The following is an 18,361-nucleotide window of genomic DNA, read 5'->3' on the forward strand; positions in this document are numbered from 1 at the left end:
ACATTTCTGATGGTTGAAGTCGTGTGGTCATGTGATCACCTTCTGACCAGCAAAATCAATGGGGAAGCCAGAGTCACTTAACAACCGTGTTACTAATTTAACAGCTACAGTGATTCAGTTAGCAAATGTGACAAGGAAAGTCATAAAATGGGCCTAAACTGACTGAACAAATTTCTCACTGTGCAACATAAATTTTTGGCTCAATTGTGGTTGTAAGTCGAGGGCTGCCTGCATCTCGCATTTTTGCAAAAACAAAACTAGCCTTTCTGTTAAACTTCTAACAATTCATTAAACGAGGGTCTTTTTTATGGCAGGCACACGAAGAAATAAAACTGTAGTTCAGAAAAGCTCCTTTATTCACTGCAGAGAAAGCTTTTGTGAACTTGTCTATTTCTTCAAGTGTCCGCCATAAAAACGCCTTGCTTTAACGACTTATTCATACTAATCTTTGTTAAAGACACTGCCTTAAGCAGACAAGTAGATTATCAGGAGGAACACCCAGCTAGCTATTCACAGTAGTTATGATTGTATCATAACTTGACAACTTAGGCCAGGGGTAGGCAACCTCGGCTCTTTTATGACTCGTGGACTTCAACTCCCAGAATTCCTGAGTCAGCATAGCTGACTCAGGAATTCTGGGAGTTGAAGTCCACGAGTCATAAAAGAGCCGAGGTTGCCTACCGATGACTTAGGCTCTAGTGACCACGTCTTCTGACCCAGGAGGCATAAACAGACCTACTGAGCAATTATTAGTCTGCAACTGCTTAAAAACATTGTAAGGTGAGGTTAACCCTTCTTCCCTCCACCTGGTGCCCTCCAGATGCGATAGGTCTTAACTCGTATTTCACAGAGTCTCATAGCCCAACGCAACTGGAAAGCAACAGGTTGGATCCTTGGGTAAGTTACGGGGCTCAGCGCTGGCGAATGTTTGTTTGTTTATTTATTTATTTTATTAGACTTGTATACCGCCCTTCTCCCGTAGGACTCAGGGCGGTTCACAAGGTTTTTTTAAAAACAATACAGCAAATTGCAAAAATTAAAAAAAATTAAAATGATCACATTAACCCATTTAATGTTCATTCCGCCGGGGCCTGAAGACCTGGCTCTTCGAGCTCTCTGACCCAGGCGGAGGAGTAATTTATTTTAATTGGGGTTTTAATCGCACAGGGTTAAGTTTAATCTTTTTTTAAATTGGTTTTAACTTTTGTATTGTTGGTTTTTAATTCCCTGTCAACCGCCCTGAGTCCTCCGGGAAAGGGTGGTATATAAATGGAATAAAATAAATAAAATAAGTTTAGTTTGAGGCAGAAGTGGCCCTTGCTCCCTTTAGTTAGGCAAGGGAAGGGCAGGGCAGCCAAGCAACTAAGAGCCGGGATGCTCACAGGTGTTCAAAATCCCGTCCGCCAAAAAAAAAGCGTTAGGACGAGGAGCACAATTTCACCTCAGTCCCGTGGCCAAAGAGCTCTTCCCCTATCAACAAGCGAGCGTCCGGGCTCTCCTCAGCGCGTGGTTCGCGCTCGAAACTGGCTCCTCGAAACGCCGGTAGTAGTAACAGGGGGCGGGAGGGGGGGGGGACGGAAAGAGAGACTTAAGAAGTTCCGAGCGCCACGCGACGAAGAGCGGGAACTGACTTAACTTCGCCTCCGCCAGCCCCCCCCCCCCCGCCTTTAGCCGCCTTCAGGATGTGCAGGAAACAAAGCGCTCACCTAATCCCAGGCGAAGCGCAACAGCCAAGACGGGGCTCGCGGGCGCCTCGAGGCACGCGGGAAACCGCTCCGAGGCGTCCCGGAAGCCCCCCCCCCGCAAAATCCCACCGCCCGCGAACTCAGAAAAGGAAAAATAATCCTCTCAAACCCCCCCCCCTAACCCGCCCCCGTTTCTGCCCCAGAGTTTGCGCACGCGCACCTTCCCTTCGGGCGCCCAGCAAACCCGCTCAGGCTCGCGTTCAAGCAAAAAGGCGGAGATGAGAGGCCCAGAGACGCGAACGCTATTGGATTATGAGATCAACCCGAAAAAAGGAAGGGCTGCGGCCCTTTGATTGGGCGAGAGGGAGTGACGCGCTTGCTTTCAAAATGGCCCTGGGATAAACAAGGCGGCAGGGGTCTTCAAGCTTGGCCCTTTTGCGACTTGTGGACTTCAACTCCCAGAATTCCTCAGCCAGCATGGCTGGCTGAGGAATTCTGGGAGTTGAAGTCCACAAGTCGCAAAAGGGCCAAGTTTGAAGACCCCTGAACAAGGGGTTTGAATCCCGGGGTGGCAGTGACGGCTGGATGTTTTCTTAAAACTACGAAGGTAATCCAGCGCTCTTAAGTCCCGATTCACAGGAACTCGCCCCCCCCCCCGCCAGGCACAGAAGAAGAGTAATGATGTTGGGGAGAGGATGGAAGCGACTCCATTTGAAAGGCACCAGTTTGGGAAAAGTTGGTACCGTGTTTTATCTAAAATGGCAAAACGGGTGTCAAACCCGCCGCGTCACGTGACGTGGGGCGACTTTTTTTTTTTTTTTTGCATTGCCGGAGCGGGGGGTGTGGTGTGCGCGCAGTTTGACACCTAATTAGTTCGTCCCCGCAAAGGTTGCATGGAATCGGCCTTAATGCTATTTACCAGGCTACAGAAGTGCTGTTAATACCTAGATTTGCTAATTGATTTTGATGTAGCCACGCACTAGGGCAGGGCACTGGGAGTTGGGAGTCCTCAAAGTCATAAAAGGGCCAAGTTTGAAGACCCAGGCGTTAGGGCAGGGGTCTTCAAACTTGGCCCTTTTATGACTTGTGGACTTCAATTCCCAGAATTCCTCAGCCAGCTTGCCTGGCTGAGGAATTCTGGGAGTTGAAGTCCACAAGTCATAAAAGGGCCAAGTTTGAAGACCCCTGCATTAGGGCAAGATGGAAAAGGCTTCAAATGCATTATTGCTGGGGGGGGAGGTTATTAACATACAGCATTGGCTTCAGTAGCAGCTAGCAATAGGTTTTCAGCAATTTACTGAGACCCCAGTTCCTCAGCTGTTGAGAATAGCTGTGGGCGCGCCAGACCTGTGGAACCGCTTGCCGGTTGAGCTCCGGATGCCCCCCCCCCAACCTTCGCTCCTTCCGGCGCGATCTAAAAACCTATTTATTTGAGCAATCTGACCTGGTTTGATGGGTTAGGGTTTAATATGTTTAATATGTTTTTTAATATGTTTTTTAATTACTGTTTTAAACTTGGGCATAATATTTAATCGTTTTTTAACTTTTGTATTCCTTTTTTATATTTATTGCCCTGTACACCGCCCTGAGTCCTTCAGGAGAAGGGCGGTATAAAAATATAATAAATAAAATAAATAAATAAATAAACCCCGCTTTCAGTTTACCCCAGGGGTAGGCAACCTCGGCTCTTTTATGACTCATGGACTTCAACTCCCAGAATTCCTGAGCCAGCTGTGCTGGCTCAAGAATCCTGGGAGTTGAAGTCCATGAGTCATAAAAGAGCCGAGGTTGCCTACCCCTGGTTTACCCTAAAGAAAACAGCGTAGCACGCTTATGTTTTGAAGCTAAACTGTTTCTCAGCCTCTGGGAATATTAGTCTTTGGATTTTTTTCCCCCCAGGTTTACACACTAGCAGGATGTCTATGGAGATTCTCAGTCATCCAGGTCATGGTTATTCCAAAGGTCCTTCTTGGGGTTTTTTTTTCCCTTTGAAAACATTTCACTTTTCATCCCAAGTGTGGGAAGTCAGCTCCCTAGAGAAGGAAATATTAAAAGGGCAGGAAAATATATTTCCTAAAAAGATATTGAAGTACCAGGAAAGTATGCCCAGTTTTCTTAACAGTCCCAGGTCTCCTTCCCCCAAGCAGAAACCACTTCTATAGAAATGCAAATGTAAACCATCAGGAAGGTTGGAGCTAGAAGCTTAGGAAGACAAAGACACCTAAAATCTACATACCCCAGCCCCAAGAAAGCAGGATATGACCCTGGGACATAAGATTATTAACCCACCATCAAGAATACCAGAAAGGCATACAGAGACTCAGGTCAGAATATGTGACACAGGAAATACAAAGCCTGAAACAGGAAATAACTCCAAATAAAAGGCTCCAGAGGGTGTAAAAACCTACTCCCTATGTGTGCTCAGTGTTTTGTTTTTTTTTGCTAGAACCATCTTTCTGTCTGGCTCTCCTCTGCAATAAACCATAACGTTCTTCCTAAAGCAGTCGCCATGTTGTTTATTCCCGGCTTGCACTGAACCATGATGAAGACTTTTCCTTCAACACAAGAAAAACCTTCTGAAAAAGTGGAACTGAACAAACTTTTTGGAAGAAAAGCAAAATATTTTTAAAGGGGAAAAAAAGTCAAATTGCTTTTTGGAAAAACCACATTTGGGACACTGGCAGGATTCACACTATACATTGAGTCAAAGCAAAACAAGTCCCATTATGGTTTATTAGATGTAAAGTTAGTTGGATTTAAAAATACTACTTCATTTGAAATGTAGAGATGCCACATATATTTCTCTAGGGAATGCAAATATCTGGACAATTACCGGATCACAGCAAAGAGACTTATACCTCTTTGGTATTTACAGATTGTCTAGATTTTTCCTGTCTAATATAGCAGTCCCATTATTTTTACGTGTTACCCCTCTCATTTTCTATCACCTCCTGGCAATTTTTTTTCCAAACATGTCACTGGCCATTAAGATAAGACAGCAAATAAATAATAATAAAACAAAATCTTTAATAAGGTTAAACACCATTTCCCAAATGAAGGCAAAACATTACATATTTTCTCAATGTTTTATTTTCATATAACTGTAGTAGATATCATTAAACAATGAGAACATTTACACAAATAACAAATATTCCTATTTTGTTGTAGGGATGCACTTTATTTTTTAAGTCTCAAGAAACTGCGAAAGATGGAAAAAAGCTAAGAAATCTGATGACCTAAAAGATTCTTATGCTAAAAATGTTGTGTTTTTAATTTACTTCTATACTATGGGGCAGTTTTTTTCCAATCTGCATTTAATTTTAAGAAATTATTCCCAAACAATACAAAGTGAATTACTAACAGATTACAACTGAATATTTTAAAATGATAAAATACTGTTTCACATAATTTATCCTGAATGCTGCATTAGATTGTTGAGAGTTAACAGTAGAGTACTAGTTATTATCTGCAGAACTAAACATAGTAAATTTGAAATATTGTAGTCTGCATTACAGATCGTGCCTTTAAAATCCCATTCTGAATTATGGTTGGAAAAAAATGTAAAAAAACCCCAAATGAATAGCCAAAAGAAATAGATTTTTTTAAGCTTGTGAGTTAGGCTTTAATACAGCTTTAAATATGCATTAAACCCCTTCGTGTTCACGTAAGAGCTTAAGAGGTCGAGAAATATATCGTCTGCGAGGGTGAGGATACCGGATATTGGCAGTGTCAGCATCACAAGAGTGCTCTATCAGAGGAGGAAGAGGAGGAGGAGGAGGAGGAGGTGGTGGTGGTGGTAAAAGCTGGGCATAACTGGACCATCTTGATCCAGCCCATGGGGAATCCAGAGGGGGGAAAAAATACCTGAAAACAATTCAGACAGGAACATCACACAGAAGGGAAAAACAGAAAGAATAATGGTAAATACAAGAATCAGAGAGGAGAGACACATGCTGGGACAAAATGAAAGAAACAAAATCAAGGTCTCAGCTCAAGTTACTATATCAGTTTTTAAAGTCTAGAAACTATTCTGAAGGAAAATTATCATTGGAGACAATAGAAAGTGTGCCTTACATTCATTGTAAAATGAATATACTACATGTAAGTTAACTGATCCTGAACTATCACATGCCTTCTCATTTATCCCTACAAATCATGCTGCTTTAATGCAATTACAGGAAAACAGACACAAGTTATTTATCCAGATTGGTCTATTCACTTGCATCCCATTTAGATCAACTCTACTCAGATGAATACATCAAATTTAAAGATAAAAGATAAAAACACAGCTTTACAATGTTAGATTTTCACAATATACAGTGTTATTCTTTTTCCAATGCAATAAGTCTGTGTACTTATATACATCCCTCTGGAAAAAACACAAGATAACCAAAGATTTCTGAATTAATGGCTTAAAAGATCATTCCATATCTCTTCTTATGACTTACCCGTAATTGAAGAAAACTTTGTAATCGTTATAATCTTTGGAAATGTACATAAATTTACAGAACAGAAAAGTTAGTAAATTTTGAGACAAGACATATTTAAAGCCACACTGACATGCCACTATATAAAACAAGCTATTAATTGAATGTTTGCACTAGGACACCACTTTGGTTTATTTCAAGGCAACGACTGCACTGCACAGAGCAGGGTGTAAATACTTGGTAATGCAGGAACTGGTTGGGGTCACAAGATGATAATTCCCATACCAAATTAATAATACCATAGAACAAACATTCATTTGGACTAGATTTCCATCAAAAAACCAGTAAGATGAAATCTTACTAATTATTGCATGATTCATGCCACTATAACATGCAATTATCAGGTATGTTCAGATCATTCTTATCAAGACAACAAAAATATGTTACAAATAGTTACTAGTTGCTAATAGTTTTATGATTTTCATTTGATGTAGTTCAGAATACCAAAATAATCTGATATCAACACAGTTGCCAAATTACAATGTGCCCACATTGTTTATGACTAATTGTTTACTACAATCCATTAGGAAACTAATTGTTAAAGAGTCTATGTGAACACTTCAAAAAGCCAAACAAAGTTAAAATATTCAAAACAATTTTTTAATGAAAAACAGTTACTCCAATTGTTTTACATTAAGGGTTTCTCTCTTAACAAGCTTAGAATGCAAGGACAATAATCCTCTTTTACATTAGCGAATTCCGTCTTTCTCTCACAACGTGTCTTTTTGAGGGGAAGGAATGGAATCCATAAGAGAATCCTGCTACTTTTTTGTTACAGATTCCAGCAAGATCATACTGTGCTGGCTAGTACAGTACATATGTAACATTTTTTAAAAGAATGTTTTGATCTGCATTTAGTAGTAGACAGATTGCTGGTGTCTTTGGAAGAGGTCAGACGCCGATGGGGAGGGGGGAAATATCGCTTTCCATTCCTGTGTGCATGCAACAAGCAGTAAAACAGCAAAGTTACTCCAGTTAGCTTGGTATCAGCTGTGCTTTCTGTTAAAAAGGACATAATACAAATGGGGAAAGGAAAATGCATAACAATTTTAGACACACATGGTTATAAGCACAATAAGATTACTGTAAAGCAGTAGTTGGTAGGTTGATTAATTCTCCAATCACTTTTCAAACTTATCTCTTTCATGTTAAGTATAAAATAATTACTTTGATCTTCTAACCCGTTAGTAGTGTTACTTGAATTGATTAACAAAGTACCAAAACACTGTGCCCTAGAACCAGTGAAGCACCCGTCAACTTGTTTCTAAAAGCTAGAATTTACATTCTTGCTCTCACAAAATCTTTAGGAAATAAATTACACTTGGCTGGCTTTGTTCTACTTTCAAACTGCTAACCAAAAGCAAGATTACTTTCTGATATTTTGTTTCATAATTGTTCTTATGCCTGAACCTAAATCATGATTTGAAATGAGAGTTTTGCACAATCTTCAGGGGGAAATATAAACAAGAATCCTGGCTTGATTTAAACTGATAGTTAAGACTGGTAACTAGTTAAAAGAAGTTTAATAAGTACAGGGACAAAAGGTGAAAATGTTTAAGAGCTGGTTCCATTACTAAATTTTTATTTTTTTTCTTATTTTTTTTACGGATGCATATACAAAATATATTTGCTAGCTAGCCTGAATAACTGCAGCCCCAGAACTTCTTCAGGCTCATAAGCAGCAGTTAGATACTTCTATTTTCTTCATGTTTGAACAACCTCCATCATTCTGACATGATATACCACAAGGAAACCTATACTGTAGCTAAAATATAGAAATGTTACCATATACCAATTGTCTTTTTCCAAAATCCAATTGAGAAAGCAAATATGAGGAAAAGTATACATATTGGGACAAAAAACATTATGAAATAAGGATGTGTTTATCTAAAGAAGTACAGCTATATTTTCTGAATGCCATAGAAAACTGCCCAGTCACCTAGCTTCATCAAGACATATACTATGCTTAACAATACCTTGATTTTATAAAATATCTCCTCCTGTATTTGTATAAAAATGGCAATAAATCTATCATACGTGATTGTAACTATCAATGTAGCTATTACAGCTATATCCCATTCCAATGGCAGTCCTAAAAATTTAGTAAGCCAATGACAACTTGTGTACTGAAATTTTTTAAACAAACTGATTCTCAGGTAAAGAACAGAACTGAAGAAAGATACTATTCCCAAACATTTCATGATGCAGGAATATGGAAACTATGAAGTCAAAGGATCAAGCCAAAGCTCATCTTATATTTTTTTCTCACAGTGGCCAACCACGCCTCGGAAATGCTTATAAGCAAGAGACCGAGACATATCTCTCCTCCATTGTTGTTCTCCTACAAGTGGAGAGACATGTTACCCACCTGAGATATTGCAGTCTTCAAGACCAATTAGCCTTGATAAACTTTTTTTCCAAATTTATCCAATGGTCCCTTGAAGCCAGCCAAGCTATTGGCTATTACATCATCTAATGAATTCCACATTTAAGCATATGTTGTGTGAAGAAGACTTAATTCTTTCATCTGTACTAAATCTCCTTTCAGTTGTCCAGTGTCATTGAACAACCCATCTTAGCGCCTTAGGATGAAGAGAAACATCTCCCCACCCATATCTTTTACATCTTATATAATTTTAGCCACCCTAATCATGTCCCTTTAAGTTGCCTTTTTTCAAGCTAAAGAATCCTAGAATTCCTTTCACTTGTACAGTTGCTGTTCTAATTGCTTGATAATTTGTGGTCACTTTCTGTATCTTTTCCAGCTCTGACATTTTGTTTCAAACCTCATGGCCCACATTGCAGCCAGACCATAGATTTGAATCTAGGTATTAAAAGGCTGGCAAATTTTATTTTCTCTCCCTTCAATGTGTCTAGTATAGAATTTGGTTGAAAGATAACAAGGTAATTAAGTGGTCTATTATAGGAAAATGAGATTATAGTGAACAGGAAAAAAATAGAGTGGATAGTGCTTCCTAAACCCACCTATTCCATATTACTGCATATCAGCATTTGAAATAGAAGATGAATGATAAATGAAAGCATTTGTTCGTATTTTGTCCATTATGTATATTAGAACTGGTCTGGGGCAGCACTAATAGAACAAGCATAATTGAACAACTGAAGTGATTTTTGTAATTAAACAAGAATAAGTATGAAAATGATAGACATGGTCAAGTTTTCAGTCAGATCAAAGGAGATATCTAGAGAATTAAGAACTAACAATGTGAAGTTCTCATAAAACGAAACCTACCTGCCAACGGATGCTCCATTGGCTGAATTCTGGAGAATTGAAGTTGCTGTGCCAACAGGAGCATTAAAAACTCCCTGCTGTGTGGAACTAGCATTGACTGGACTTCCATTGCCTTTCAGTATTCCAGTGCACTTCCAATTATCCATATAATTAGCTAAATGGAAACACACAAATCCCATTTGAATTTTTACCCAAAAGTTCTACTTATGTAGTTACAGTTAATATACACGCTGTCTGGGAAATGTTGGGAGTTGAAGTCCACACATTTTAAAGTTGCCGCGGTTCAGCAATACTATTATATAGAATATACAGATTATAATGTCCAAAAGAGTAGAAATAAAAGAATTTGCCATGAGAAAAATCTAAGCCAACAATTAATGAATATCAATTTACTGAGTTAGATGACTCTTAAAATTAAAATGAAATTTAAGAGAATGCTTACAGAGCCAAACTAACAAGCAGAAGTTTGAGAGATTGAGCAAGGATTACTGCTGTTGGAAAAGAGATGTTTTTGCCATCACTGGTCTCAGAATGAAGTGGACCAGGTCTGCACAATAGGCCTGATGGCATTTTTTTTAGAAGTCAGTAAATTCACTGTTCCTGCTCCGAAAGACACAGCCTTCTATTATTGAGATTGGCTATACCAACAGAATCTTGCAAGCCTGACGGCATTTCCTTCCCTCCCTTACATCCCAGAAAGTTGGGCGGAAGTCAATCTTGAATCCCTTCATCCTGGGCTCAAAGCATGCTTTTTGCACATATTATCTTAATGGGTTTTTTTATAATTTCTCCATGGCCATCGCCTTTCACATTTATCTTTGGATGGACCACAACTCATCAATAAATGCCTCAGGTTGCCCTACTATACTATTCAATTCCGTTATTTCTTTTGTAGTCGTTAGCTAGAAGTGACTGGTTGGCTGGTTGGGTGGTTTGATTTCTATAGTCAACCATCTCAGCAAATGATTCTGGATGGCTCACAATTCAAAAACATGTATTAAAATCTTAAAAACATTTTAAAACAGTAAAACACTAAAAAAACATTAAAACATCTATTCAAGTATATACGAAGCAAGACATCTAGCCTGTTTACAATACAGCCAGGAGGTGGAGCCCTTGGAGCGAGTAGCACCCCAAGCTCGGAAATATAGCCAGGTTTTTAAAGCTTTATGGAAGGTTAGCAGGATTGGGGCTATTCTAATCTCCGAAGCAAAGATGTTCCACAGAGCACAGGCTGCTGCTGAAAAAGCTTGTCTTCCAGTCCCCGTCAGCCAACATTCTTTGGCTGATGGGATCTGCAGCATGAGCATCCTATTTTATCTAGTTGGATGAGTAGAAACTCTGGAAAAAAGGTCACCACCACCCCAGGTACCCTGGTCCCAAGCCGGGTAGAGCTCCATAGGTAATCACCAGCATCTTGAATTGCACCTGGAAACACTGGTAATCCATGCAGCTCACACAGGAGTGGCATTGCATATGTGTACACTAGTTACTTCTCACATGGCTGCATTCTGTACCAGTTGAAATTTCTGAATGGTCTTCAAGACCAGAAAAAATATGTTATAGGTTTCATCTGCTAAGGAGTTACAACTAGCAGGATACAGGAGATGGGCCATTTCTGCCATGGTACTTGCTCTGTGTTACATTATCCCCACACATCCCCACCTGAAGTGAGAATGGACCTTTCCTTGCCATCCTTCCAGAAATCTCTGAAAAATTGGCTATGTCAACAGGCCTGGTGTCTCAAGGGAATGGTGATCTGCTGAGGTACGTTTGGAATATCCAATGCTCTTGCTTAGTCTTTTTTAAATAATCAATGTAGTGTGTTTAAATATTTTATTTTAAGGAAGGAAGGAAGGAAGGAAGGAGGGAAGGAAAATGCTTACCTTTCCAAAGCCTTACACATCCATCATCACCTGAAGATGCAAGTACTGTGCCAGTTATATTCCAGCTGACTCGCCAGACTTGGGAATTGTGATGATCAAACTGGGCCACTAACTGAACTTCAAATTTTGTCAATCCAGACGAAGTACTCAGTTCTTTTCTGTTAAAAAAAGTACACAACTGAATTGTACTTTAGTCTACTCAATACGTGCTACTTTAAAAATTATCTTGTTAATAATAATAATAAATCATTTGAAAAAAACAGTAAAACATTGAATAGAACTGCATTATCCCTTTATGGCCTGTAACAAAATAATTATTAAAGAGCTAATTGCTGAACAAAATTACTAGGTTCTCAAAAAGAATAACTTATCCTTGAGAACAAAGTTATGCACAAATGTTTTATATTAAAGGACTTGCTTGAAAAACCTACCTTAGGGGTTTTAATGTGAATATTCGTACATCTTTAGTAGCTACTGCCAATATATGGAATGACCTTCCAAGGTTTGGAGCAAATGCAATGTCATGTACGGGATCTGTGACTGTCATAAGAGTTTCCGCTTTTGCATACTTCCTAAGTAACACATAAACAGAATATTTATTCTCCTATATAACATATATTACACTGTCCAATGTTTTCTTTTGGAAAAAAATAAGCATTAACCAAATTCTTTCATGTAAGCTTAATTTTTAATTCTACTTAAGACTTTATGCTAGATTTGCTCTTTTTTAACTGATTCCAACTAGTATCAATAGAATAATGAAGAAATCTTATCTAATTTTGGATACTATGATGGAGGACCACTATTTATGGAAGGGTTCCATTTCTTGGCTGTATTGTTAACTGGCCAAGTATCTTTGTTACCATGTATATTTATTTTGGATGTTTCTATTGTTTTTCTTGTTATAAAATGTTTTTAGTTTTTATTTTCATTTTGAATTGTAAGCTGCCCAGAGTCATTGACTGAAATGGGTGACTATAGAAATTGAATGAATAAATGAATGAGCGCTCATATAAGTATATTCATGGAATTTGTTTTACTTGGATTCTCACTATAGCTATACTGTAGAACAGGGGTCCCCAACCTGCGGGCCGTAGCCTACTACCGGGCTGTGGCCTATTGGCCACTGGGCTGTGTGACTGGCTGGTCAGTGCACGTGTGCACATGGCCCCTCTCACGCAAATGTTGCAGCGCTCACGGGCTCACTTGCACAAGCAACAGGTCCCTTTTTCCACCTCCCCCAGCTCCGGGCCACCAACCGCAAAAGGTTGGGGAACTCTGCTGTAGAACCAAAAACATATCAAGAATTAATGCATACTAACCATTTAATATATTTCATTCCCAAAATGCCATTTTAGTAATTTTTATTCATATCTCAATAAAGTTTCAGCAATTTCACAACACATTTAATTATAGAAGTAGCTGTTTTTTCCTCTCACCTGGTATTTTCGTTGTATTCATATATCTGTACTTTAGCTAGTATGTTAGGACTACCATCATCACTTCCTACAGCTATCATAGGAGCATGGGCACGTGAACTACAATTAAAAATGAAATATTCTTAGATATCATTTTTAACAATTAGAACTTTAAAAGAATTAGTCTAAAACAGGCATGTCAAACTGCCGGGCCGCAGACCAGATGCATCATACTGAAACCACGTCCACCCCGTTGCTGGCAATGAGGAAAAAGTCGTGATACATCACACGAGGTCACATGACGTCACGAGTTTGACATGCCTGGTCTAAAACAACCATGGATAATAAATCCAAAATTCTCCCTGCTTCCAATTCATAGCTTAAATTCACATACAGGAATGAAATTCAATATGGTTTTTTTCTTACTAGTATATACTTTTGATTGAAAATAACTTTCCAGAGCCTCAGAATAAGTCCTTTATATTTATTTATTTATTTATTTATTATTTTAATTCCATTTATATCCCGCCCTTCTCCGAAGACTCAGGGCGGCTTACAAGCTTAGCAGTAGCCTTCATTCTATGTATATGCCTGCTTATTAGGGCTTTCACACACACCCCAAGCGGCATTATTACAAAGTCAGCTTAATTGCCCCCAACAATCTGGGTCCTCATTTTACCTACCTCGGAAGGATGGAAGGCTGAGTCAACCTTGAGCCTGGTGGGATGCGAACCTGCACTAATTGCAGGCAGCTGGTGTTACTTAAGGAGGCATTAGCCCACTGCTCTACCAAGGCTCACTGCTGATTGATCCTTCAATTATAAATCCAAATTTTCTTCCAGTTCTAACACCTCTAGAGTAACAACTATGATTTTATATGCCAATTGCAGGAAAAAGATGCATATTAATTAGTTTTAAATTAAGATTTTTTTTCATGATTCAGTAGTTTTTCCAAACAATTAATAACTTACCTTGAAGGATTCCAAGAAATACAACTGCAGCTTAATTTACATGAAATTTCATGCTGAAGTGACCACTGACTAAGATTCATAACATCTGGAGCTTCATATATTCTAACAACTCCATCAGCTGAACATGTTGCTAACATGAGACCCATATGTTTGGGAGCAAATTTGACATCTGTAACTGATGTCCTACTATCAACCAAAGTAGTCCTCTTTACCTAAAAATACAGCAGTTGTAAGAAAATTATAGATGATTAGAAGTATATAGTTGCACATATAATTTTATACTGTTGAAAAATAGGGTATTAGAAATCTTTAAAGCTACAAAGTTACAAAGAAAAATATATGATTGCTTAATATTTCAAAATGGCTAATGGAAATATATTATTCCAAGAGGGGAAAAATAGAATCCTAGAAAAGTAAATGAATAATATGAGTATATGAGTAAAATGAGTAATATTAAGGGATTTATTGAAAAATAAAATTCTGATTCTCCTGCTCAGGCAGGAAACCTGATACCATTTCAGACAAATGGTCGTCCAGTCTCTTCTTAAAAACTTCCAGTGTTGGAGCATTCACAGCTTCTGGAGGCAGGTGGGGAAGATACGGACTGCACACTGCTGTCATAAATGTGAACCAAATTTTTAACTCATTAATGCAGGGGCACTGCCATAGCCATAACTTTGAGAACTGGTCATAAGCTCCATTCATTAAACATCATTGTAAATGGTTGCTGAACAAATGGTTGTCAAGTAAAAACCAACTGTATGTAAAAACAAAATTCTGCTAGGATTTTGGCTTCAAGTCTAACTTCTTCCATAAATGAAACAGAGCCTGAATATATAGATCATAATGACCCATAATGGGATTTTTTTGTGTTCCATTTTAGAAAGTTTTAGTTGCTTCTAGAGCCTTCTGTATCCCTTTCTAATGTTTTCAGAGTTCAAAAGCCCATGATAATTTAGGTGTTGCAGAGGAGACTGAACTCAGCAGAATTCATCGATCTTTTGCAAAGAGAAGCGTGAAAGAAAATTATAAATATAAAATGCATCTGTTGTTCAATAAATCTGTTAACTTGAATATTTTGCTTGCTAAATTTCATCGTTATCAAGGATATCATAAATAAATTCTAAAAATTCCAAACGATCTATTTTTCAAAACTTACCCAATGGCTTTGCCCCCGAAGTTTATCATTTGATTCTCCTACTATTTCTTCCCAAACAGCAGCTGTTCTGTCAAAAGAGCAAGAAGCCAAGACCTGTCCAAATTCCGGATGTGCCCATGTCACACGCCACACAGATCCACTGTGTGTCTGCAGAATTAAGGTAAATTAAAATGTATAGTGAATGAATGATCTAACAAATGCACATAATTATAAAAGGAAGAATTAGAATCAGCCTTTATTACAATAATTAAGCAAAGTGGTGTGCAAAAGAGAAAACAAAGATAAAAGACAGCAATAATAGACTATGGATCTAGACCAGGGGTTCCCGACTAGGGATGCAATACGATATTGCAGTGGATGCGAAAACTTGGGTTTTCAAAATTATAGTGTATATGCGTAATTTGCTGCTGTTATTTTGAACTTTTGTAAGTGGTGCGAGAATGTATCAGAAGTGTTCTAGAGGTGTGGGGTATAGAAAAGGTTAAAAGCCGCTGATCTAGACTATAGCTAGTCCAGGGGTAGGCAACCTCGGCTCTTTTATGACTCATGGACTTCAACTTCAACTTCAAGTTGAAGTCCATCAGTCATAAAAGAGCCGAGGTTGCCTACCCCTGACCTAGTCAACGAATAGGCTACAGTCTACACATTTTTATCCCTCATGCAAACAATATTGTGAAAATGCAAGCTCTAATAATGGCAACCATTATGTAAAATTATATCTGTCCCATCACAATTCTATTGCTCCATATTATGGTGATTTTATTATAGTTTTATCTTAATTTAATATTTTATCTCCTATATTGCATTGTCCACATACAGTTTTATCTTAATTTAATATTTTATCTCCTATATTGTATTGTCCACATATCTCACATAAGTAGTCCTCAACTTACAACAGTTCATTTAGTGACCGTTCAAAGTTACAAAGGCACTGAAAAGTGACTTATGACCGTTTTTCACATTTCACATTTACGACCTTTGCAGCATCCCCATGGTCACATGACTAAAATTCAGAAGCTTGGTAACTGACTCATTTAGGACAGTTACAGTGTCCCAGGGTCATGTCATCACCTTTTACAACCGTCTGACAAGCAAAGTGAATGGAGAAGCCATTCAGTGATTCACTTAACAATATGGTAAGAAAAGTTGGAAAATGGTGCAAAACTCACTTAACAAATGTCTCACAATAGACATTCTGGGCTCAATTGTGGTTATAAGTAGAGCAATCCCTGTATATATTTGCTGATGCTTTATTTAAATCAAATCTGTATATCAGTGATTGCGTGACTTCTGTAGATGCCATATAATAAATTAATGTCCAAAAATCCTGCCTCTGTATTTAACATTATCCCCAAAAACTGCAATCCTAAACATATTTAGAAAGAGCTGAATTCTATGTGAGTATTGCAGTTGCAAAAATGTGGATGTACAAGATGACAGCAAAGAGTAAGAGTTTCTGTATGTCTTTGTTTCCTTCTTTTGACCCTCCAGATTTTTACAAGTCAGATATAGCAGTCAGTCCTAGTCCCTTACCTTTAGGCAGGCATCACTTTATTTTAGAACTCAGTGTTTCCCCTTTGTTAAGGTTTTATATGTCAAGTAATATTCTATGTAAATTGTTTTAGATTCAAATTCTTACCTTCCAACTAGCAGTACAATGCCATTCTCCATTTTCAGCTTTGTCCCAAACCTAGTAAGGCAAACATGTTTCATTTAAAATGAAGACATATATGATTGTTCATAACAGTTCTTGTAGAAAATCTTATCAGACTCCTTAAGCACTCCAACTAAAACACAAGTCACATATAAGACAAGAAATATTATTAACAGATACAAATAACATAATCAAGTTCATAAGTTTTTCCTTCCAAGCAAACAATCTTGTGACTAAGAAGTAAATCAAAACAATATCTAACCATATTTGACTTCATAATAATTCTGCAACTATTTAATTACAGCATAATAATTTGTAGCTATTTAAACCTCTCCAATTCTAAAAATGAATTTGGGCTTCTGGTCACGGGAATATTTTGAGACTTACTTTTGTTTTGTTGCCTCAAAAATCTCTTTGAACTAAGGACATTGAGGATACAATTAAGGTTAACATATTACACTAAGGAAAGAATAAAACTATCCCCCTGATTTCTATGTTACCGTTCCATTTGAATTTGCAAAAAACAGACTTTGAAATAAAAGCGCATTACAATTTAAACTCCAATTACTGTAAGTACATGGGAACTGCACGATTAGCGTAAGGGAATGTCAACGTGCAATACTAGGTGAATACATTATGCTAAGCTGTGGTTTGCTTAACACTAGTTGGGAAGATTCAAACCTACCTAACCATGAACAGTGGCTTCCAATTCAAACTGCAATGGTTAGGTTCGTGCAGTATACCCAAGCTAAATATCACCCCCGCCCTAGTTCAGTTTAGCATGCCGTGCAAATCCAGCCAAAGTGGTCTCTCCTTTCCTGATTAAAACGCTGACCTGCATCGTGGTTCCCAACATAGAACTCCGTTATCCTACTCACAGCAATTGCATTTTCTACCAAACCCAGTGGAGGCGAAAGGACCCTATAGGAAAACTGCGAGTAGCCTGAACGAGCATGTTGTCCGACTCGTCTTCATAAATCAGGGGTAGGCAACCTCGGCTCTTTTATGACTCGTGGACTTCAACTCCCAGAATTCCTGAGTCAGCTATGCTGACTCAGGAATTCTGGGAGTTGAAGTCCACGAGTCATAAAAGAGCCGAGGTTGCCTACCCCTGTCATAAATTAATAAAAAAAAAGAATAGTCTCTCGCCCCGAGCCTTCCCCACACCTTAACGCTCTGGTCACTAGAGCAAGTCGCCATGCGCCGTCCATGGAAGTCAAAAGAAACATCGTGGATGAGGTCGCGGTGATCAGCTGCGATGCTTCGCGCCACGAACATCCCGGCGGCCTCGCCGTCCCAGTCGAAATAGGTTTCTTTCCTCGGGAAAACCAGCAAAACCTTTCACCGCCAGCCTCCACGAGAAAGGATTCGCTTTCGCGCAGCCGAAACAGGCGCGCCCGCCGCCCCCGCCAACTGCGTTCAGCGTCGCGCTGTCGTCAAAAGAAAGCGACCGGTCGCTTTCGTCACTAGCGCTTACGCTCTATCCCAGGGGTAGGCAACCTCGGCTCTTTTGTGACTCATGGACTTCAACTCCCAGAATTCCTGAGCCAGCATAGCTCTATCCCCTTAGTCCAGGGGTAGGCAACCTCGGCTCTTTTGTGACTCATGGACTTCAACTCCCAGAATTCCTGAGCCAGCATAGCTCTATCCCCTTAGTCCAGGGGTAGGCAACCTCGGCTCTTTTGTGACTCATGGACTTCAACTCCCAGAATTCCTGAGCCAGCATAGCTCTATCCCCTTAGTCCAGGGGTAGGCAACCTCGGCTCTTTTGTGACTCATGGACTTCAACTCCCAGAATTCCTGAGCCAGCATAGCTCTATCCCCTTAGTCCAGGGGTAGGCAACCTCG

At 39.0% G+C, this 18,361-nt stretch overlaps 2 protein-coding genes across 3 annotated transcripts in view; both read right to left on the minus strand.

Annotated features, from left to right (window-relative positions):
* The window catches only part of CEP192 (centrosomal protein 192), a 62,928-nt gene extending 61,116 nt beyond the window's left edge, over positions 1-1,812 (minus strand). Inside the window, exon 1 of the mRNA XM_083358724.1 lies at positions 1,707-1,812. The gene's annotated coding sequence lies outside the window, so the exon portion shown is untranslated. The remainder of the gene's footprint in view (positions 1-1,706) is intronic.
* Positions 1,813-4,681: 2,869 nt separating this feature from the next.
* Positions 4,682-17,942, minus strand: SEH1L (SEH1 like nucleoporin). 2 transcript variants are annotated; one of them, XM_083359526.1, is made up of 9 exons: positions 17,681-17,942; positions 16,499-16,549; positions 14,860-15,006; positions 13,701-13,912; positions 12,751-12,849; positions 11,743-11,883; positions 11,312-11,469; positions 9,426-9,579; positions 4,682-7,171 (listed from the first exon to the last, which is right to left on the minus strand). In XM_083359526.1, the coding sequence occupies exons 1-9, from the start codon at positions 17,789-17,791 to the stop codon at positions 7,159-7,161; spliced, it is 1,086 nt and encodes a 361-aa protein (XP_083215652.1). In that variant the 5' UTR covers positions 17,792-17,942; the 3' UTR covers positions 4,682-7,158. The 2 variants fall into 2 exon arrangements, with proteins under 2 accessions (XP_083215652.1, XP_083215651.1); XM_083359525.1 differs by having other exon boundaries at positions 4,683-5,549.
* Between the last annotated feature and the right edge of the window lie 419 nt (positions 17,943-18,361).

Source organism: Vipera ursinii (assembly GCF_947247035.1).
Source record: "Vipera ursinii genome assembly, chromosome: 3".
Taxonomy (NCBI): Eukaryota; Metazoa; Chordata; class Lepidosauria; order Squamata; family Viperidae; genus Vipera; species Vipera ursinii.